This window comes from Balaenoptera physalus, assembly GCF_965194825.1.
Source record: "Balaenoptera physalus genome assembly, chromosome: 6".
Taxonomy (NCBI): domain Eukaryota; kingdom Metazoa; phylum Chordata; class Mammalia; order Artiodactyla; family Balaenopteridae; genus Balaenoptera; species Balaenoptera physalus.
In genome coordinates, this window is record NC_138885.1 from 110,682,359 (window position 1) to 110,705,112 (window position 22,754).

Below are 22,754 nucleotides of genomic sequence, written 5' to 3' on the forward strand. Positions count from 1 at the left end.
TTCGAGCCCTGGTCTGGGGAGATCCCACATGCCGCGGAGCAACTAGGCCCGTGAGCCACAACTACTGAGCCTGCGCGTCTGGAGCCTGTGCTTCCCAACAAGAGAGGCCGCGATAGTGAGAGGCCTGCGCACCGTGATGAAGAGTGGCTCACGCTTGCCGCAACTGGAGAAAGCCCTCGCACAGAAACGAAGACCCAACACAGCCATAAATAAATAAATAAATAAATAAATAAATGTGCTTTTCAAAAAAAAAAAAAAGTCAGACTCTATACGTTCTTAAATGTATACAACACATTAAAATTTAAAAGAGGTCATGAGTGTGTTGACAATTAAAGTGATTATTCAAAGGTCTCAATTTCTGGTATAATATTCTATTTTTATTTAGAAAAGATATGATCATTAAATTTGTATACAAAATGTAAGATACCAACATTTTTGCTGAGTTTTGAGAACATGAATGAAGGAACATCAACTGTCTGAAACTGTGCTTCACGTGATCTTTAAGGTGGTCAGTAATTCCTGGGCCGAGTGAACTCTTAGCAAACGTGAGAGATGTGTGTAGCGGTCAGGTGTCATCAGCGTGAGTCAGCTGGCCGTTTTCCATATAGTTTATAATGTGTAGAAATGATGAGACCTCTGACACACTCCCTCGGTGTAAACGTATCGTCCGGAAGTTACTTCCGCTACAGGAGGACCTCCTCCTGGCGGTTTTGGAAATGCCACTTATGCTGAAGACATGGTTTTCCTTCTTCCAGTACAACAAGCATTACCAGGAATATATAACTTCATGCTTCTCACGGCTGCTTCCAACAAAGCAGTAACTTTCCAAGCAGTGCTAAGCAGCTGGACCCTCGCTGACAGAACACGGTACCAGAGGCCTGGATGCCCGCATCCGTCCTGCTCAGCGTGGTTTCCTGACCAGGAATCAGCGCGTGTGGAGGCATCTCAGCCTCGCCTGCCGCATCCTGCCCGTGCTTCCATGCTGCTCGCCCCTCCCCTGGCTCCTCAGAGAGGACAGTGAGGTCTGCACCCCGCCCTGGAAGACCAGGCAAGTGCGTCCCCCCATCGCTCTGATCACAGCCCACCCGAGACAGAGACCCTCCAGGGCACCTAGGGAGTGAGTCTGTGCAGCTTCGAGGGCAGCAGCCGGCAGACACTGGGGGTCCAGGCAATTCAGACGCCAGAGGCGCCGGTGCCTACCTTTCCACACTCTGATGGTGCTAGAAAACGTCAAGTAAAAGACCCTATAAAAACGGGTGAGGATTTTTTGTGGTAGATTTCCAAGGGAAAAATGGGAACTCTATTAGATTGGACCTGGCAAGAGGGAAGATCTGACCCTTAGGACCTGTCAGAATTCTAAATTAACCTTCATTTATGCCAGAGTGAATTTAAAATAGGTATATAAACCTCAGTTCACCTATACTCTTCAATGAAAAGCAAGTATGTAAATGAAATAAAATAAGTACTACTGTTGCATAAATAATTTGAATTCGATTACAAACTAAGACATAATAGACTATAGAGGAAAAAGAAGCTTGGATCCTCCCTTAAAATCAATGGGGAGGTTGTAGAGAAAGCTATCTCCTACAAAGAGAAGGAGAAAGTCATTGCCCTCCATCAGGAAAGGAAAATGTGATTTAAGGCTATTGTTGCAGGTAAAGCTTCCATAAAACAGTTTAATGCATCCTTTTTTTATAAATACTCTCTGTGGCTGTGTGCAGAAGATAGTATTAGGATAGGCGTCACTCTTAAAATGATGAAATTGAGTTCAGTGTAAATTTATAGACGATAAAGAAAATAAAAATATGCTCTTGTAAGTCATATGGGACAGAGGAATTTTAAAATCAAGAGAAAGAAAGTCCCTAACCTTCTCAGGTCTGAACTGCTCAGTTTCAGACTCTCTTGGAAAAGGTGAGTATTAACACTCACTTACATTCTATATCCTGTAAATAAAATATCACACGATAAAAAAGTAAAAGCATTCTCTATGGCAGCCACTGGAAAATAATAGATGATTGATAAAAAGATTATTTAACAATAACACTGCTTAAAACATCAAACTATCACACATGATTTGGAGTAGATTTATGGACGATTACTTTTCATGCGAGCGTTTTGTTTTGCTTACTTTTTGAGACTTGTCTCCAGGGAGGACGGCACATCTTTCAGCCCAGAACAGAGCAGACATGGAACAGCACCTTTGCAAGCAAAGGAACCTGGCCTTTCTGTTTTAATTCTATCCTTTTACCAATGAAATATTAACCGACTCGGTGCATGTAATTCAAAGACCACGAAAGCAGTGAAGGGAACAGACAGTAGCAAGAGTCCGTGTCTTTTTAACGACAGGACGTAGCCGTGGGCACGTGATAAGGAAGCATCATTTAGTAATAGTTAAAGGAGAGGAAGAGACCGCTAAGCACCACCTGCAGATTTTCTGTGGAGCGAAGCCAGTGTCGGAAAGCACGCGATGTGTTTACCCACAGTCCTCATTTCCAGACCCCTCTATGGAACGAAGCCAGAGTCTGAACGCGTGCGATGTGTTTACCCACAGTCCTCATTTCCACACCCCTCTATGGAACGAAGTCAGTGTCTGAACGCACGCGATGTGTTTACCCACAGCCCTCATTTCCAGACCCCTCTATGGAACGAAGTCAGTGTCTGAACGCACGCGATGTGTTTACCCATAGTCCTCATTTCCAGACCCCTCTATTTGCTGACACAGCTGACCCCTGGTAGGGCTGCAAATCCATCACCCTATTGCTACTTCTTCCATGGGGACAGCAAGGGGATTCTGCCTAAACAGGGCATTCACGGGAGAGACGGCTGTAGGCAGAGGTTGACCTGGATTTTCAAGCACGTCCTGTGTCAGATGAACAGATATTTGAAGAATAAATGTAGGATTAGTGAAGGTGAAGTTTTAGGAAGATCTACCTTGGTCCGTAAAGGATAGACTGACATGCCAGGAGGTCCCTTCGGCAGAGAAGCCTCCGTGTCAGAGGACACGTGAATTTCAGTCAGCACCGTCCCTCCAGCCAGCGCTCGGTCACCATGGCCACTCCCTTTCCCCTCTGTGATCTGCCCGTGCAGTTACGATTCACATGTTCACAGGAAGTAGACACAGGTTACAGACCCCCAATGGTCAGCCGCACGAAAATCCCCCCAAACTGGGTGCCCGGGGCTCACGGTGCTTCTTCCACTGATGCCAACTGTGGACGTCTTGACCACTTCATCCACCGTTCACAATTTCACATAAAACATCACTTCTGACAAAATAACTCATTTACAGCAAAAAGGTAAAGCGATGCTGGATCCGCTGATCCGATCATGTTCCCGGTAACTAGAGTGATTGTACAATTATCATCCCGAACTGGACAGTTCTGAACTCAAAAGGGGTTTCTGTTGACAGTGTTATGAGGAAATGTGTGATCCAGGACTTTCCAGCCAGGAGGGTGGCCCTGCCTGTCTCTCGCTGGGGATGGTCGAACGCCTAGTGGTGATTCTAGCTGCCCAGACGCGTGGCGCTCCTCTTCGCCTTGGGTGGGCTGATCTTATTCACTTCATTCCTCATTTACACTTCAGCTGCTTTATGAGTGTGGAGGGACGTGTGCCCCCGGGAAAGGCTCCAGCTCACAGCACACTGGGAGATGCGTCGTAGGGGAAACAACAGAGCAGACAAGTCCAGGATATGTAAGCTCTGGGAACCAGAAAATGGACTGGATATTCTCCATGGACTCTCTGAGAATTTAACTAAGGATTTAGACATTTTCTGCAGAAAAATTACATGTAAACAGACTGAAGAAGAAACTTGGTGATATCCAGAGCTTCATGGATCTACTGAGGCCACCATGGATAGCAGCTTCAGAAACCTTGATTTTTGTCAAAAAGGAAAGATGTATCCAGTTGGCTTTTAGTTAAATGACCAATCCATCAAAGTATGTTGTCAATTTTTCCTGCTTCTCAATAGTTAAATTCACTCTGCTGTCAAAGGAAAAAGTGTGTCATCACCATATTATTAATTTATCATTTCATCCAGGTCACAACTAACAATCCAGAGACATACTATGCAGAATTACATGTGGATTTGTGTGTGGAGGGAGATTTGTGATTCAAAACAAACTATTATTTCTGCTCACTGTAAATTTGTATTCTAGATTAGATACTGCATTCATCTTCTTATGATATTCCTTAAGATGTTATTGAAATTCAGCAGCTCTAATCACAAAGTTCGTGATAACAAAAATGTCATGCTTCTTGGCAGTTGCATGATTTCAAAGCAATAACTGAAGAAAAGTTAAAATGATCACGCACGAATATAGCGACCTGCAAGCCACTAACACGCCCCGGAAGTCGGGTGTAAGGAGGACTCCCCGAGTGGGGCCTCCAGCTGCTGACTCCTGCTCGCCCCCGAGCACCCGCTCCCCTCCTTTGCAGAGCTGAATTTCCATGAGCTGAAGCTGGAGGAGAGGGTGACTCAGGACAACCGAAGGGGCCGGGAAGGGACTCTGGGAACCCAGACAGACCCCAACACGGATGCCAGGTGTCGCCAAGTGACAGACACACAACCAGAAGGTGCAGCCCTCTTTCCAAGATCTGTGCACACACAGTTTGACCTTCAATCGATCACTTCCTTCTCCCTTTTTTTGGTTAAAGTCCTTGTTAACACTGCCATTGGCCACGTGGAGGCGGGGATGAGCTTCATGCCCAGGAAGAAGAGAAAAGGGTTTGGTAAAAGCCCAACTCACACCTGCCTCCTGTCACTGGTCAGAAGTGTCTACCTCCTTCCAAGGAGTAACTGTACATCCTATATTCTCGAATAGACTGGAAGCAATTTAGGACAAAGAGGAACATGAACCTGGCAAGTTAAGAAATCAAGGAAGCAAAGATGAACACTGTTCACATCTTCAATAAGAGACCTATTTATTAGGCAACCTAGATCTCCAGCTTCAGAGTAGAATATCTGTGTAAATACCTTATGTTTAATGAATGCAGGAATATTTACATTAGAAGCAAAATTACAGTGATTGGATATGAACTGGCTGTAGAGTCTCAGAAAAAAAATGTTTCTGACCTTTAAACCTCTTCCAAGATGCAATATTCAATGTGCAATGGAATTCAAAGAAGCAAATAAAATATAGTGTTCTGTTCAGAACAACACCGTCCCCAAAATAAAAGAAACAGCACTGTCATGACGAGAGTAGCTGATGCATCTCCCTTCACCTCCATCTGCACTGCTTCCTCCACACGCAGAAAAGAGTTGGAAACAGATAGAATATCCATCTTATGCATTAAAAAAAAGTTGAAAAGAAGATGCCCCGGGGATAGTTGGGATAAAACAGTATAGAAATAGTAATAGCTATTATTTATGAGGCAGATAGCATACACTTGGCACAGAGCAAGGCAGTGAAGGCATATCACCACAGTCCACAAAAAATTACATCAGAAAGGCCTTAGAATGCTCATTTACACAGGAGTAAACTAGTGCTCACATAAGTAAAAAATAATAGTCGCAAGGTCATGCAGCCAGTAAGGGAAAGAATTCAGGTTCAAATCGTTTTCTTTGATCTAAAGTCCATTTTCATTCCACTATTCCCAGAGCTTATCCCATTAGAAACAAGGACATGAAAGGTCCTCTCTCTGCACTGAATGATCCCCTTGGGAGTTGTCATGGCTGAACTGTGCCTGCCCCAAATTCATGTGTTGGGGTCCTACCCCCAGTACCTCAGAATGTGATGATATTTGGAAAGATGGCCTTTAATTAAGGTAAAATGAGATTACATGGGAGGGCTGTAGTCCAACATGGCTGATGCCTTAAAAGAAGAGGAGCTTGGGACGCAGACAGGCACAGAGGGATGACCACGTGAGGACACAGGGAGAAGACAGTGGTCTCCAAGCCAAGGAGAGAGGCCTCGGAGGAAACCAACTTGCGGACACCTTGACCTCAGACTTCCAGCCTCCAGGATTGTAAGATAGTGAATTTCTGTCCTTTAACCCACCTGGTCTGTGGTATTTTGTTATGGCAGCCCACGCAGAATGTTACCCAGAAAATCATCTGGCAGCTGTCACAGAAGGACTAAGATATTCCACGTGAAGTCTATCCTCTCTAAATGTCCCAGGAGACGTCAATATGAACTGATCGCCACGTGTCACGTTGTGATTTTACACCAGTAAGAAGGGTGTAATATTTGGGGAACCCTGCCACCTCCACAGTGCAGGAGCCCGCAAATCTCCCAACACGATTCTTCGTGTCAGAGCACCGGCCCTAACATTCAAGGAATCCCAAAGGCTTATCTGCATAGCAAGAGCCCAGGAATGATCACCTGCTGATTTTTGCTTGAAGTCACAAGCAGGCTTTTGCTGGCTGCACCATTCATGCCTTGGGGCTTTTGTCTTTCTGTGGCACCAGGACAATAGCAGTTGCCCCTAAACGAATAAGGTGAGAGATACTCAACAGAATGTCTTTGGCCCATTAATTTGGTAAGAATGAGCCAATGATTGCTTGAAGCAGAGGTGGAAATTTCCTTGTGCTTAACAACTGCATTTAAAATTATATCTTACTTGTCTCAAATGTCTTTTTTTTTTTCTTTTTTTTTAAAGAGGCTGCCTGAGAGGAGAGGAGAGGAGAGTTCGACTCTCCACCCATCACGTGGGACCAGCTTCTTCTTTTTTTCTTTTTAAATGTATTTATTTATTTATTTATTTATGGCTGTGTTGGGTCTTGGTTTCTGTGCGAGGGCTTTCTCTAGTTGCGGCAAGCGGGGGCCACTCTTCATCGCGGTGCGCGGGCCTCTCACTATCGCGGCCTCTCTTGTTGCGGAGCACAGGCTCCAGACGCGCAGGCTCAGTCGTTGTGGCTCACGGGCCCAGTTGCTCCGCGGCATGTGGGACCTTCCCAGACCAGGGCTCGAACCCGTGTCCCCTGCGTTAGCAGGCAGATTCTCAACCACTGCGCCACCAGGGAAGCCCTCAAATGTCTTAAAAATAAGTGAGATGATAAACCCCACGGCCCGAGCACAGGAAAGCCCACGTGAATGAAAAATGTTGCTGCCGTATCAGTAGACAAAGGATGCTGCAGCCATCAAGCCATCCGCCATCACAGCTGCCCGGACAGTGAGCCCTGAGGATGCCCGCTGCCACGCCCTCAGCCCCTGCAGCGCCCCCTGAAGACGGTGCCCCCTGAGGGCACTCAGGAGGGAAAGCACAGGACACTGGCCCCAGGCAGCTGAGGTGCAGATCAAAGGAACGATTCCAGTGAGCCCAGACTCTTGCATCTTCCCATGCATAGAAAAGTGTTAAATTCATTAACCTGAGATGTCTGGTTTTCTTTAATGAACAGTCATCTTTGATGTTCTGACAGCCTGGTCTTTGCGGCAAAAACCCCTGTAGATCCTGGCTCCCCCCTGATCTCTTCACAGCCGTCCCTCAGCGCTACTGACAGGCTGCGTCCTGGGCTTGAGTCCTCAGTTTTGTCCGCCAAATAAACATCATTCTCAACTTTTAGGCTGTGCATTAGTTTTCAGTCGACACCCACAACGCCTTCTCCACCGGCTCTGGACTCTTAGAGGAACGCACCAGTGGCTGCCGTGAAGGCAGCGGGCGCCCTGAGGCGACAGGAGCCCACGGAGCGGACCGGTCACTTCCCGGGAGGGTTGTCATGGGAACAGCAGGAGTGCGCGGCAGCTGCTAAAGCATCCCTCTTGCCCTGCGTTGCACGCAGTCAGCTCCTCTGACCCGGCCTTTGGCCAGCGACTCTGCCCTGGAGCCGGCGTCGGCGGGACGCCGAGAACCCCGCCCTTTATGCCCTGGTGTAAGAAGCCATCGTCGTGAGGAGAAAACCTGCCTTTGAAGTCTTGGATTTCAACAACCCATCTCCCTGACAGGTCAGGGTAGTAAACGCTGAGTATAAGCATCCAACGTCAGCGCTAAGAGCAGTCACTGCAGGACGGCAGGCCCATCCTCAGACAGCTCCGTCTTCTAACCAAATCCTCACCTGGACAGATGGTTTAACAGTCACAGCATTTCGGGCCCTCACCCCACGACTCCAGCTTTGCCTCGAGAGAAGAGCTCAACCTGACCTAAGACCCGAACGTCAACTCAAGAAGGCAGATTGTTGGTCGGCAGAATTGTTGGAGAGTTGCATTCTGAGACTAGGCAGTATTTGCGAAGAGAGTCAGGCATTGAACCAACGGTTTACTACTCTGGGGAATAGCTGCCTCCTATGCAAAGAAGCGTTTTCTAATTAGAGGGGGACCACTTGGGAGGAGGCTGATGGGGAAAGCATCTGGCAGAGTCTGTGCCACGGAAAAGTAACAGTCTCTGGAATCAGCTGAGTCTAGCCCAGATCCTGACGGTGTCCCTGGCTGCCATGCTAGGCAGCGTGTTTACTTCCCTGAGTCTCAGTCTCCTCACTGCGAGGTGAATCCATAACATCCATCCCATCGAGTGGTTCAGGAGCATTTAAGTAATAGGTCAACATAGGGGGTTTCTGCTTCTGGTAACGGTCAACTACACCCCCATCACGTCAACCTCTTTCAGATAAGGAACGCTGTGGCCTGTGAAGCAGGACTGAAGCCAATTAAGAGACGGTCCCAGAAGGAAGTCAATTTTGAGATTATGCAGGTGTTAGCAGCTTCTGGCAGGAACGAGCTCTCTGCAGGAGGCCCCTTTTGTCTTGTCACTAAACTTAAACCAGCCACCCCCATGCTCTGCTTATCTCAGACCCAAGCACACCTTTCAAATCTCTTGGTCACACAAAGCCTTGCCTAATCTGTTGGTTCTTCCCGTAGATCAAGGAAGTAAAAATGAAGAATAAGTAATTAACAGATGACCAGATCTTTTCCTCAGCTTCCCCTTTCAGGAATCTTGTGAACAAACTGTGAACAAGACAGCATCTAAAGAAAGAGCCAAGGAGTCGACAGCCTGCACACAGTGGGGGATGGCGATGAGTCTGATCTCCTACCTCCACGATTTAACTGAGATTACGTCCCCTCTCTCCCTTTAAAAACGTTCGTGGCCGGGCAGAATCTTCGGAGTTGGTTTTGGGGACACCCAGCCCACCTTCTCCCCAGATTGCTGGCTTTCTGATTAGAAGCAATATTTCCCATTTCTACCAAAACTTACCTTTTGAACATTGAGTTTTGAGCAGCAAGCAGCTGGACCTGAGTTCCGTAACACAGGTATTATATCCTCGGGGAGGGGAGGACATCTATTACTTCCTCCCTAAGATAGTGGCAATTGAAACCTACATACCTGAGCTCCTACTGAGGTTTCCTTCTTTTTTTCCCATCCACTGTGTTCAGAACCTTTTCTTCCCACTTGCTGTGTCCATTCCCGGAGCAGGCACCCCTGGGTATGGCAGAGCTATCTGTTACACAGGTTATGGGTTAACTGTGTCCCCCAAAGATATGTTCAAGCTCTAGTCCCCGTGACTGGGACCCTATTGGAAACAGGGTCTTTGCAGATGTGATCAAGCTAGGATGAGGCTCTACTGGAGGAGGGTGGACGCTGACTCAGTGACCGGTGCCCTGATGAGAAGAGAAGATGGAGGCACACGTGACAGTGGAATGTAGGGCTTGCCATCCTCCATGGGAAGCTGGAAAAGGCAGTAGGGACCTTGCCCCCCTCCTTCAGAGGGAGCTTGGCCCTGCTGCCCCTGGGACTTTGGACTTCTGGCCTCCAGACTGAGAGGGACCATCTCCTGCTGTTTTAAGCCCCCCGTCGGGTGTTCCGTCAGGGCAGCCACAGGAAAGAACACAGTGCTGGCTGTGTGGCAGGTTGGGCCCCGGAGATGCCCAACGTCCAGGTTCAGTCTGGAGGCACCCTGGTGTGACTCGTATACTGCTGGACGGTCCAGGGCTTCCCGGCTTCACCCCTTGGCCCTTCCTGCAGAATGGTGGAGGGCACGATTTGCTGGGCCAGAAACCCCCCTTTACAGCTGGAGCCGCCTTGCAAAGGCCAAAGCAAACAATGTCTCTAAGACTTGTATAAAATCGAGCCCTTGTTGGGTGTCTCTGATCTGATGGCATCTACCCCAGTCCCTGCCTTTGTAGACCCACATCAGCGCCACATGCAGAGGCCAAAGCCCACCTGGCTGAGCCCAAGGTCTGCAAACCACCACAGTTGAAACACCTGCTTGCCCCACCTAGGAGCCCACGGCTAACCTGAGTCCACAGCCGGCCCGAGTCCACAGCCTGGCAGCCCCAATTTTGACACACGAAGGCACAATTGTTACACATGATTTAAACCCTCAAATTCCATTTAAAAATTTCTTAGTATGTCCAGGCAATGCACAAAATGTTGTGAGTTTGACAAAGATCAATAAATATACCGTCTCCTATGTCTGAGACAGAAACATAAATCAACGGAAACAGCACATGGCGATGTGCCCTGTAATCCATGTAGTTACAAACTCCTCCAAGATCCCTGAGGTCAGGAGACACTAACAGAATAGTGAATATATAAATTGAAGATGAGATATTAATTTGTTGTATTTTGTCTATAAAGCTTTTGTCTATAAAGCTCACTGTCCCGTTTTCCCCAGTGTCCAGGTCAATTCCCTCTCTGTCCCCCGCCCGAGTCCCGGACACTGTCCCTTTCTGTCCCCGGGATCCAGGTCACTCTCCCCTATGTTCCTAGGGGTCCAGGTCACTCTCCTGAGCGATACCCCACGCCCCCAGCCCTGGGAGTTGCGGGGGAGGAAGGCAGGGACGCCCACTAGCCCCCAGTCCTCCGAGCTGCCATTTATGAGCGCCCGTCACATAGGAAGAACTAAAACATCCCTCTCGCAGCAGCTCGGCGGGGAAAACAACGCTGGCGGCTACTCGTAATTCCCTTATATTTAACACCACGGAATCTCGCGAGATTTGAACTTGTTACCGGGCACTGGAGATATCGCGAGATGGCAGGGTGCCTGCCGCTTCCGGACACAGCAGTCATCGCGACAAGTGGAGATAACGCGAGAGGACACCAGAGGACTCCTTGACCTATCCCGGCGGGGCGGGGAAGACGAAAAGGTGGTGGTGAGGCTGGGCCTTTCCGGGGGCGATGTCGTCTGCATTCTCAGTCAGCAAGTTCCCCGTCAGCATCCCCGCCGTGATCACGGTAAGTTGCTGCCTCCTTGACAGTTCGGTCGCTGTCGGCAGGGGCCTCTCCAAATTTCCCAGCGTCCGCCGGGGAGGCCGGCGGCACCGGACGGGAGGCGTGCGTGGGGGGGTGCAGGGTCGGGGCCAGTATCTGGGTGGGCGGGGCGGGGCGGGGCGGGGGAGGGTGCCGGGGCGTGGCGGGGAGGGGCCGGGGCGTGGCGGGGGTCCGGGGCGTGGGGGCGGGACGAGGTGGGAGGACCTTCAGGGCAGGCGGGATGCTGAGGTGCGGGGCGGTCGGGGGTCGGGGGTTTGCGGGGAGAGCTGGGACCTCGTGGCGGCGGGGAGCGGGGAGGTGGGCCGTCCTGGGCTGGGATGGGGGGTCCGGGTGGCGTGGACCCGCTGTGGGCAGAGTGGCGGGGCGCGGGCCGCTCCGCCAGCACCCGTGCCCCCGGGGGACCTGAGCCTCAAGGAGGGGGTCCGAGTACAGGGGTGCGGATGAGCCCACCTCTGGAGTTGAGCAGACATGCGGTCGCAGCACTATCTGGAGTGCAGGGTGTGTGTCACAAAGGCGGGAGAAAACCACGTCTTGCAAGTTTGGGTGGCCCGGATTTCTGAGGCTTTAATCACTGCTCTAAGGAACTGGTAGCTTTGCCTCTGGGGGCGACCGAGTGCATCCCGACCCAGGCACCACTTTCTCATCTCCCCGCGGAGGAGGGTCTTTAGAATCTCCCAGCCTGAAGTGCAGTTCTGTTCGACAAGTAGGAAAGCCTTCAGTCCTGTGTGGGGGCAGCCAGGCACGGCCGGGTGACAGTCCCTGGACGTGGGTGCAGTGGGGGTCCCTGTCCCCCCAGCCCGTGTCCTGTGAGGCCTGGGGCGCTCGGGACGTGCTCAGAGGGGAGGCAGCGTGCAGCCTGGTCCAGTGCAGGGGGACCCTGAGGGGTTTCTGCTGTGTGTCCTCCAGCAGACGGACTGGACGGAGCCCTGGCTCGTGGGGCTGGCTGCCTTCCACGTGCTCTGCGCGCTGCTCACCTGCTTCTCATCGCGGAGCTATAAGCTGCAGGTGGGGCATTTCCTGTGCCTGGGTGAGTACAGTTCCGCGGTGAGTACTTCCAGTGCCTGGGTGAGTACGGCTGTGTGCTGCGGCAGCGCGTGTGCGCGTTCTCTCTGTAGCCCCAGTGATATGTGAATGTACTTGTAAGGCCTCCCAACGCTCCTGTCTTGTGTTCTACTTTGATTGCAGGCCGCTCCCATATTTCACTTGTGGGTACTGTAAAGATAAGGTACATTTTGGATATTGGATTTGAAAGGCGTCTCAAGCACCTGTTGTGTTCCTGGGAGGGTGCTGAATACCAGTTACACAAACGAGAGCTGGGTTTGCCGAAACGCTGAGTCTGTACAAGAGGCTCCTCTGGGGGCTTAGCTGCTCTGCGTGCTCTGGGAGGGAGTGCAAACCAGGAAGGAAAGCTCTGTGGTGCAAAAATAACACACTGCCCGGGTCAGTTTTGAAGGTAAGATCTACAGGGTTTGGAGAAGGAACAGAGCTGTGTGGAATCATTGAGAAAGATTTCACAGAGGAGATAAAGTTATGGTAGGGGCTGTAAAGAGTGAGTAAAATCTCTTTTTCTTTGGGTAAGGAACAGATGTCTGGCCCAGGCCTGGCATCTGGGGCGGAGGCAACGGGTGAGAGCACAGGGGTGACGGACAGAAAGGGTGGGCCAGGTGTCAGAGGAACCACATTCTGACGCTGACCAGTTAGAAGTATGTTCAGGCAGGAAAGGTGGGCCGGGGCCTCAGAGGCTATGCTGGGCTCTTAATCTTGCGGACGTTGGGAAGATGCTGAAGATCTTGCTTGGTAGTTTAACAAAGTCCAAAAACTCATCTTAACTGTCATTTTTCAGTTGGCCTTGTGCAAGGTGGGAACTCCAAACAAGAGGTTGTCTTAGGACAGGCGCGAAGCAGCAAGCCTGCATCACAGAAATAGTCCTGAGGGTCAGGGATGGATGTTACTTCATTTCTTTACGTGAGAGCCCTAGTAAGGAACGCGAGGGGTGAGCAGGACAGATGGGCCCCTGAGCCTCGTAGAGCTGGTGGGGCCCCAGCATACACTGGGTAACCACAGCCCTGCTGCGCATCATGGCAGGAGAGGCAGGAGCACCGTGAAACCCTTGGAGGGGGCTGCACTTAAGTCACTGCCCTGACAGGTAAACTGAGGGGGGAAGGATGCGGGGGAACCAGCCAGGCAGCAGGCGTTCGAGGGCCGGAAGGGACACTCCAAGCCCCGGGAATAATGTGTGCAAAGGCCCTGAGGCAGGAAGCACAAAAAAGGTGATGGCCTCAGCCACAGAGCCTCATGCAAGGAGCCCATACTTGAACAGCTTTGTGAACCTGGGAGCTACGTTTGGGTTTGTTGTTTTCAAGGACGAACAGAGGGTGACTGTTTTAGCGTGGGGCTGATAGATGCTGGTCTAAGTGCGTTTACACATCTGATGGCGCATTTAATTCTCACACCTGCAGAAGATTGGGATGTTATTTGCTGCAGTTTTACAAATGAAGCACAGACTGGTTCACTGCTCCCCAGCTCCCGAGTGGGGCGCGTGGTCGATGCATCACGTTGCCCTCCGGGGAGGTGGGCCCCCCGTGCTCAGGCCTCTCTTTTCCTCTACCGTCTCCTTTCTTTTGCTTCCTTGATGTGCGTCTCCGGGTCCAGTCGTCGAGGGAGTGGTCAAGGACTGCTCCCCCCATTTTACCCCAGGAACCGGAGGGTGTGCACATTTTTACAAGGCTGAGGCTCCTGGTGGCCGTCCTCCCCCTCCTCCACCCCCTCCAGGCCCTGAGCAGCACGTGGTGCTGGGCCAGCCCGCGGTCCTCCCGCCCTGGGTGGGCCCCCTCCCCACGCCCCCAGCGCTCCCCGCGCTCCAGGTGGGACTGTGAGGGCGGCCAGGGCCGTCCCCTCGGCTCCTGTCCCCTCAGGTCGGTGCGCCCTCCGTGTCTTTGCCGCCAGCACCACTGGGGGATCCAGGCAGCCGGAGGGTGGAGGCAGGTGGCCTTCAGCTCCGGTCTCAGGGCCCTCGGGTGCCACTGCCGGCCTTGCACCCGACGGTGACCTGCGGGGCAGGGAGGTCGGCAGACGGCGCAGTGCGGCCACGGTGGCGTCGGGGCAGGAAGCCTGGTCCCCGCGGCGCTGCCCCGCTGAGGGCTGGCCTGGTCTGACCGAGACCACCGGCCTCGTGTGTCACCTTGGGTTTCCTTTCTGTGTAATGTTCCCTCACGTTATGTGTGAAATAGAAGTTACGTCTCATCCAGCGTGGCGTTGTTCTGTCACGTTTACGTTACGTAGCACGTTGTGAAGGATGTGTAAGGCGGTGGCGGTGGGCTGGTCCCCTGACTTCTCACGTGGGCTTGCTCTCTTCTCAGTGACCTTAGTCTACTGCGCGGAGTACATCAATGAAGCGGTGGCAGTGAACTGGAGGTGAGCGGCCCGGGCACGCGGACCCTGCGTGACACCGTCCCCGTCAGCGGCAGAGCACACTGGGAGGCCCCCAGCCTCCTTCACGATGAGCCTTGGACGGTGACCACCGTCCGGTCTCCTCGGTCACCGTGGGCCCTGGAGGCCCCCCCCACCCCAAAACAGAAGCGCTCTAGTCCGTGACGGGGAGACTGAGATCCACCCACGATTTACTTGGTCCTGAAAACGCTGGTTCCCCGGTTTCCGGGACACCGGCCATTCTGTCCTCACCCGCGTGTCCTTTCCTGCTCACACACCCGGGCAAGCCACTCCGTGTCCAGTGAGCGCTGTAGAGTTGACCCTTCCCCTTGGCCCCCCTTCCAGAGCCGCCCCCAGGCCTTCTCCTCCCTCGGGGGCCGCAGCTTCTCCTTCTGGACCTCGCAGGTCAGGCAGGAACCCTCGGGAGGCTGGAACGAGTGGGGAGGGGAGTGCCGCTGTCCCCCTGTGTCCCCGCAACCCGGGGGACGACGTGGCCCGATCAGCACCCCGCCTCCCGGCTCTGCCTTCGGCACCCGGACCGCACGGGCCTCAGAGCAGAGTGACAGCCGTGCCCCGGCCGCCGTGCCCTCCTGGCGGCTTCAGGCCCCTGTCGTTCGGTCAGGAGCCCGCCCTCGGCCCCCCGCACGACCCGGCCCCCGCTTTGTCTCTTCCGCTTCTAATTAAGACGCACATGCTGAGCACCCCGCGCTGGGCTCTGTTCACTGTGGCCCCAGGGCGATGACTGTCGCTGAGTCAGTGACGTAAAGGTCACGTCCTGCGCCGCCACCGAGCGGGACGCTGGGGGCAGCCTGGCCCGGCCACGCCGTGTCCCCCTCTCCGGGGGCTCGGCCTGAGCTTGCATGGGGGCCGCAATGCCCCTGGAGGGCCTGGGGGTCGTCCCCCACGGGGTTAGGAGGGTCGCCTCGTAAAGGGACTGAGGTCGCCATCGTGTGTAGGCGGGGCTGTGCGCCCACCTCGTCCTCCTGTGTGGAGGGGCTCCTGAGACAGAGTATCACGAGAACGCCGTGTTGTGACGCCCCGTAATCTTTAAATCTTTCTTGAAACAGGTTGTTCTCGAAATACCAGTATTTCGACTCGAGGGGCATGTTCATCTCCATAGTGTTCTCGGCGCCACTGCTGCTCAACGCCCTGGCCATCGTGGTACGTGCGTGACAGAGCTCCAGGCCTCCGTCCTCCCCACACGGCGCGTGTCCACTTCTGACGGCGTCTCTGCACGGTTCTTCCCAGGTCCTGTGGGTGCGCAAGACCCTGACCGAGATGACCGAGCTGAGGACCCTGCAGGAGAGGCGGAGGGCGAGGAGCAGACCCAAGGAGGAGTGACGGCTCGGAGCCGGCCCTGCGTGAGCATCCTTCAGACCCCGTCCGCTCCTGGAACGCACCTAGACCAGCTTCTAGGACAGAGTTTACCGCACGTCCACCAGGGCCCTCGCCGGGGCTGCAGGGGCTCCCGTCTCTCCAGTTAAGTTGTAAGCAGACGGAGCCGCGCACGCCGCCACGCGTCCACAGCACTCCTGCGACCGTGTGAGCTACCAGACGTCCATCCACGTGGGGACGGTGACTGAGTGAGGGACAGTGCCATCCACGCGTGGGCACCTCCGTCACCCCATCACCCCCATCAACCCCCATCACCTCCATCACCCCTATCATCCCCGTCACCTCCTATCACCTCCATCACCCCGTCACCTCCGTCACCCCCGTCACCTCCTATCACCTCCATCACCTCCATCACCCCCCGTCGCCCCCCGTCACCTCCATCACCCCACATCACCTCCATCACCCCCCGTCACCTCCATCACCCCCCATCACCTCCATCACCCCCCGTCACCTCCATCACCCTCCATCACCTCCATCACCCCCTGTCACCTCCCATCACCCTCATCACCCCCATCATCTCCTATCACCTCCATCACCCCTGTCACCTCCATCACCCGTCACCTCCATCACCCTGTGTCACCTCGTGTCACTCCGTGTCACCTCCATCACCCCCGTCACCTCCCATCACCCCGTCATCCCCATCACCTCCGTCACCCTGTCATCCCCGTCAACCCCCATCACCCCCATCATCTCCTATCACCTCCATCACCCCTGTCACCTCCATCACCCCCGTCACCTCCGTCACCCCGTGTCACCTCGTGTCACCCTGGTTTGCACAGCGGTGGCCTCTCCGTGTGGTGCTGCCACAGGACAGAACACGAGGGGCTGCCTTGCCTTTCATCCAGTTAGAGATGTGATGACACTCGGAGGCCCCGGGTCGGGATCCACGGAAGCAGTGGCTGGATGAGCCCCTTGAGTTGTTTTCTGGAAGGAAAGTTACAAGTAAACACAGTCAACATTCTGTCAACACCTGTTTCAACTAACAGATTTTTTTTATGGCAAATACAAAGATTGATTATATTCCTATGTTCCACCTTCTTTTTACCCTTTGGGTGTCCTGGGACGTGACGCTGTTGGTTTATCGGAGCAGGTGCACTATTTCCCTGTGATGTCTGCTCTGTAAACCAGCGTCTGTGCAGGACGCTCGTGGTCTTGTCACACGTGGAGCTGCAGCTGGAGGGTGACAGGTGAGCAGAGCCCCTGTCTGAACACACAGTGTTCCGTAAAGAGGCTGCTGTTGGCTCCTGATTCGGGTTTAAGAAAATACTTTGTGAACAGTTACCATAATTTTCACAAGATAAGTGAAATACATTCTTCAGATTTCAAAAAGAAAAGAAAATCTGTTCATATGAAAGCTTTTATATTTAGAAGCTCAAAAGGTGACACTTTGACAGATTATGAAATTAAATCTTGAAATCCAGATATATAAAGTTTTTCTAGGTAGTTGTAAACTCTCAGTAGAGAAATTATTTCCTGAATTTTGACATTAGTTGTAGAAGTGAGTAGGTAGAACTTCCTAGATAAAGCTACTGGAGATCTTATCCTGAAATTTTTTCCAGTCCCTCCTTGATGTCTTAAACTTCTGTATTGAATGTTTTAAAAATCGGCTTAAAAAACAGCATCTCATGTGAAGTCAGATTTTAAATTTCTTGTACCTGGCAGCATGCCTCATTGTGCATTTCTGGAAATTTCCACTTCAGGGTGTCTAATGGTCTCATGGCTTCAGAAGAGTCCACTGCATCCCGAGTGATTTCCTCGGAGAGCAGGGCCGAGCTGGCCGGTTCCCTGTGAGCGCGGTGCCCTGGGAGCACGGGTATGGTGGGAGGGGCTGAGGGCGGGAGGCTGGTCCCCTCCAGCTGTGCGGTTGGGCCAGGGCCCAGGGGACAGAATGCATGGATAGGAACATCCTGGCCTCGGCCACACAAGCCAAGGAGGTTCTGGGGCATTTTCACTGTCCATAATTATTTGGGCTCTCTTAATATGGGACTGTCTGACTGGATCTCAGTTTTCCTGTGACAGTAGTGTAATAACATTGTTAACTTTGCATAAATATGGCGTTAATGGCATATCAACCTAAAGACATGATGTGGGCCTTTTTGTTCACTGGCGTGTGCAATTTTTTTGGAACAGTTTTATTTTCACAAACAGACTATTTTTTAACTTTTTAGTAAGTTCACATTCAGTGGCTAATTCAGTGTTAACAAATATTTCTCTGTCCTCCTGCTTGGGGAAATCCTACAAGCCAGAAGTGTCTCCAGAGGGTTTGGGGTGTATGAGCCTTGCTGCGTGGGGCTTGACAGGAGGGGTTCACAGGGGGCCTCCTGGTCCGTTGAAGGAAAGCATATCCCCATTCCTGGTTTCCTGCGGTCCCTTCTCACCCCAAAGCTTTAGCAAAAGGGGGTGGATTTGGAGCCAGAGAAGGATGCCCGGTGACGTTGTTTGGGCATCTGATGGAAGTTTGTGTAAGTAAATGAAACAGACCACAAAACATTTACACATCAGCTAACATCTACATGAAATAAATAAGCAAAACTGTAAAGATGACAGTGTGTTTGTGACTGTTTTGAACTAACTGCATGTCACTTGGCTGTCACCTTCTGCTGGCATCCTTACAATCTCAGCAGGCGTCCATGAAGGGATGTCAGGGCCACGGTCTCTTCCTGAGGGGTTCGCTTGCTGAGAATTGTGGTGTAAACCGCAGAAAATAGAAGGTGTTACCGTGAAGTTAATCAAGATAAGCTTTTTGCTCTTTAAATTGTGCTCTGCAAGTTGTTACTGACGTCATAGTTATCAAACCAAAATAGTAAATTCAGTTTATGTGAAATCAGATTTGAGTGTTAAAGTTACATGCATTTCATAGTAAAAGTTGCAAAGTTGAAAAAAGTTGTAAATTCAGACAATTTATATTTTGACAGTATAAACATTTATCCAAGAATCTCTCAAGACATACTTGGTATGTAATTCAAAGGTCTAAAGTTTTGAAATACATTGAGTAGAAATTGGTGGGATTCTGTTCCCTTTCCTGCAGCGTAGCATCCAGCCTCAGTCATCACCTCACTTCCTTTTGTAGCTGATCGCCTGCTTAGGTTGGGCTAGTGACCAGGGGACCTATCTCCGCAGCCAAGGGGTGTGTGTGTGTGACAGATGCAGAGCGTCCTCTGTTTACTCCCTGGAGTCTCCGTCTGGAGCAGAATAACTGACACTGAAAACGGTCAGAGATTGGAAGTTCAGGTGCAGACAGGATGGGTTTCTGTGTTTGCAGAGCTGTCACATCCGCACCCTGGGGTCTCCACACCGTCCTGGGAGTTTTAATAGCCCTGTTCCACAGCAAATTAAAATACACAATTATATTCCAGAACAGGAGCCACAGAAAATTGTTGTGGAGTTCCACGCATTAGTGCACGTGATTGTAACGATTAACGTGTTCATGAAAAACTTCTCGGGAGTCACGTGTGTGTGTGTGACGTGGGTGCAGGGAGGGTGCTTCCCGTGCTAAGTCTCAGCCCCGCGGAGGCGCCCTGGGAGTAGCTCCTTTTGTAAGATCCCATCTCCTGCACGAAGAGTTCCCAGGGTCCCAGGGGTTTGCTTAGAAGTGTACAGCGTCGCTCCCTGGGAGACAAGACCCCGGTGGGAAGGGGTCTGCCTCGCGTATTTAATAAGATCGCTGTAAGGACCAAAGCATCCGACACGTGTCAGATCTCCCTGCTCTGCTCTTGCTGGGCTGGTGGTAACACGGGGTTTATCTAACGTCAGAATCGCCTGGAGCCCCTGGGAGCTGTGAAGCCTCAGCTCTCCCCAGGCGCCCAGCAGGAGGACGCGGACAGGTGACCACAGGGCCAGGAGGCTTCTCTGGGCAGCTCGCAGGCGGAGCCCGACCTCCGCCGGTTCCACCGCGCTATTAATCCGTTTCTCAGCCTCCGCTCGTGTTGGCACATGCGACCCCCAGGGGGCGCTAACGCACCGTGTCACCGCCCGAGGCTGAGTCCAGGCCAGGCGGCCTTGCCTCTAGGAGTGTGACGTCTGCTGTCTGGGCTGAGGGCGCCGAGCGGGCCCAGGGGCTCTGAGTCCCTTTCTTCACGCGAACTAGGTTAACAGCGTCCAGACTACGTCGTGGCCCACGCACACGTGCACACAGGCACACGCAGGCGTCTGGAGGTCAGGAACTCGCCCTCCTGTGACACGAGGGGACACCGCCCGGCCGTAGCAGCCCGGCCCCCGTCCCTCCCGGTCAGTCAATAAGCACATTTGCTCGTGAACTGTCTTCTAGTTTCAAGGCTGCTCTGCAGACAGATTGAGCCAAGGAAAGGGGTGCCGTGGCTGCTACAGGGGAGCCTGTGGTCACCGCCCAGTAGCCCCCGAGGATGTGGCAGCAGCAAGTTCACCCCTCACCGCGCAGCCGGGCCCCGAGGCTGCGAACGCGGGCTCCAGGTCTGCCGGGTCCCGGGGCCCCGCGGTGGTGGGTGTGAGCGGGAAGCTGATGGAGTCCCGGGCGTCTGCCTGGCCTGAGGGCCCGACCCTCCGTCCTCAGGTGGAGGGGGGGCCCGCCTCCCCCCAGAGTCCCTGCGTCCGTCACAGGCCGGCGCTGAGTCCAGCACGACCGGCCTCAGAGTCCCAGAGCATCAGATGGGGGCTTCGTCCCTGAATCCCCAGCTCTGAGCGCCCGCTCTGCCCCTGAGTGGGACCAGCCTGCTGTCTGCTTCCGTCTCGGCAGCTGTTTACACGTGTTCTGCCTGACCTTGGATGCCTGTGTCGTCACGACACAGCAGGGACAGACCCTCTGGAAACGCGGCCTCACGTGGGGGCGGCAGGATGGCCGGCAGTCCCGGGTCCCACGAGTTGCTTTTAAACGTGTTGCAGCAAACGGATGCTTCTGTTTCCACAGTTAACATTTACGTTTATGTTTCAAAGTACAGTTCTCAGTCTAGAGATGCCAACATGTTTTCCCTACATTTTCTACAGTAAAACTAGAAGGAAGGCTAATAACTGGAATGGAATCTACGTGGATTGCAAGCAACAGTGAAGGCCGAGATACTCGGTACCTGTGACGTCCACCGGGGGCGCTGGGCATCCAACCTGAACCGTGGTTTCCTGAGACGAGCAGGAATTCAGGGAGCGGGTCCCAGAGCGCAGGCCCGGCCCGCTGTTCTAGCTGGTGAGAGAAGCTGAGGTCGTGGGCTCGGGGCTGCAGACCCGCCAACTCCCCGTCGTCTTAGTTGCCCAGGAGTTTTCACAGCAGTGACAGGCCAGGTGATTTATGACCAACCCGAAAAGAGAAGATGTGATCCGGAATTTTCCCAAGATTCAGCCTCAAAAACAATAAGAAGGTAAAGGTTGGTTTGGTTGTTTGTGTCACAATAAAAGGGCTAGAACTTCGGAGTTTACATGTAAATTGATGTAGGAAACAAGCCAAACTGCAATTTTAGGAGAAGACAAAGCTTTTCCATGAGAACACATGAAAGGTTAGCTTGTCTTTGCTTTTTTTCACTTATTGGCTTGCCTGTGTTTTTTTGCTTGTTTCAGAGTCTTTGTTGAAAACATCAGCACTTTTAAGAAGACATCTTCATCTATTGCTCAGGCGGCTGGCGCTCCCCAGCCCTTGAAGACGGCCCGCCGTTTCTGGAAGCTCCTGGCCGTACCACTGCAGCCTCTCCTTCAGGACCCTCGGCGGGTCCACGCCGGGGTCTCAGGGGGACCCGCAGAGCTCAGAGTGGGGACCGCTTTGCCACGTCAGCAGAGCTGCCCGCTGGCCCAGCCCCCTCGGGCCTCGGGGCCTGTCTGCCCGTCACCAGGGACATGCTGGGGGCTCCCGGGACATCACCTGCCTCCGCAACCAGACCCCGCCCACAGGCCTTGGTCCTCGAAAGCCTCCGCTGTCCCGCCCGGGGCTCCCTACTTTGTCCTAACCAAGGACGGCCCCCCGCGAGGCCGCCCCCCCAAGAGGGGCACACCCCGTCTCAGGAGCCGCTTGGTCTCAGACCCGTCAGTTCCCTCCTCGGACGGTCCGGCTGCCCTAAGATCATCTCCCTTCAAATACCGGCCTGCTCTGGGAGCGCCGTCACATCGTTGGAATGCCGCCTCCACCCCCGTGGGCCCTTCGCCCCCGGCCTCGCTCTCACGCCAGGCACTAAATTCCGCCACCTCGCCGCCTCGGGGCCTCAGCAGCTGGACTACAGGCCTTTACAGTTTTCCCATCCACTTCCTCTCAAGTCCCGGCTGGAGACACACGTACCCAAGCCTCCAGGGCGAAGCGTCAGAGACCCAGGACGGCGCCGGCCCGGAGGAGAGGATGCGGTAGAGGCTTGTGCCCTGAGCCGTCCCGGGGGCAGTGGTGCCCTTCTCCAAGCAGCTCAGCTGACACGCAGCTCTCACTTGTGCTGCAACGGTTGTGGAGAATTTTGCAGAGAAATTACAGGAAATAATTCAAGTTTTAGCAACTGTCTTAGTTTTCTCTGCAGAACAAACACCGCAGTGTAACCGCTGAAAACAGGGCCGGGCTCTCCTCTCAGGTCTCAAGGCTGAAGTCGCAGCCCGGCTGTGCCTCGTCCGGGCCATGGGGTCCCCTGCCGAGTGCACGGGGCTGTCAGCAGATTCTGGGTCCCCGGCCTCACCTGCTGCCTCCTCAGGTCTCCCTGGGGACTCTCCTGATGAGGTCAGGCCGCCCCGGGGTATCCCCCAGATGGATCAGGACCCTTCCTTGGTTCTGCAAACCCCTTCGCAGGCCCAGGCAGCCTCATCCCGAGGGCGGTGGGCTGGCCCGGGGAAGGGGTCTGGGGCCGGGTCAGGTCCCCCGCCACTGA

General features: G+C 53.2%; 2 protein-coding genes and 2 long non-coding RNA genes across 4 annotated transcripts in view; 3 read left to right on the plus strand and 1 right to left on the minus strand.

The window, feature by feature from the left end:
- The window catches only part of LOC309662635, a 930,148-nt gene that overhangs the window by 478,013 nt on the left and 429,381 nt on the right, over positions 1-22,754 (plus strand). The gene's annotated exons all lie outside the window — the stretch shown is intronic.
- Positions 10,990-15,951, plus strand: LOC309662625 (transmembrane protein 18-like). The gene is made up of 5 exons (XM_082465538.1): positions 10,990-11,097; positions 12,040-12,160; positions 14,493-14,547; positions 15,630-15,723; positions 15,811-15,951. The coding sequence occupies exons 1-5, from the start codon at positions 11,041-11,043 to the stop codon at positions 15,901-15,903; spliced, it is 420 nt and encodes a 139-aa protein (XP_082321664.1). The 5' UTR covers positions 10,990-11,040; the 3' UTR covers positions 15,904-15,951.
- On the minus strand, positions 16,275-17,994 carry LOC309662626. Its single transcript, XR_014264823.1, has 3 exons — positions 16,576-17,994; positions 16,409-16,446; positions 16,275-16,303 (listed from the first exon to the last, which is right to left on the minus strand). It is a non-coding gene; the product is annotated as an uncharacterized lncRNA (long non-coding RNA).
- LOC309662924 (uncharacterized protein) lies at positions 20,319-22,605 on the plus strand (the record flags this gene model as incomplete). The annotated part of the gene is made up of 3 exons (XM_082466132.1): positions 20,319-20,385; positions 21,125-21,281; positions 21,478-22,605. The coding sequence occupies 3 exons, from the start codon at positions 20,319-20,321 to the stop codon at positions 22,250-22,252; spliced, it is 999 nt and encodes a 332-aa protein (XP_082322258.1). The 3' UTR covers positions 22,253-22,605.

Excerpts from the sequence above, each read along its gene's own strand:
- LOC309662625 (XM_082465538.1), top strand. The coding sequence starts at position 11,041 with ATGTCGTCTGCATTCTCAGTCAGCAAGTTCCCCGTCAGCATCCCCGCC. Across the intron at positions 12,161-14,492 it reads GGGGCATTTCCTGTGCCTGG|TGACCTTAGTCTACTGCGCG; the intron begins GTGAGTACAGTT and ends CTCTCTTCTCAG. Across the intron at positions 15,724-15,810 it reads TCAACGCCCTGGCCATCGTG|GTCCTGTGGGTGCGCAAGAC; the intron begins GTACGTGCGTGA and ends GGTTCTTCCCAG.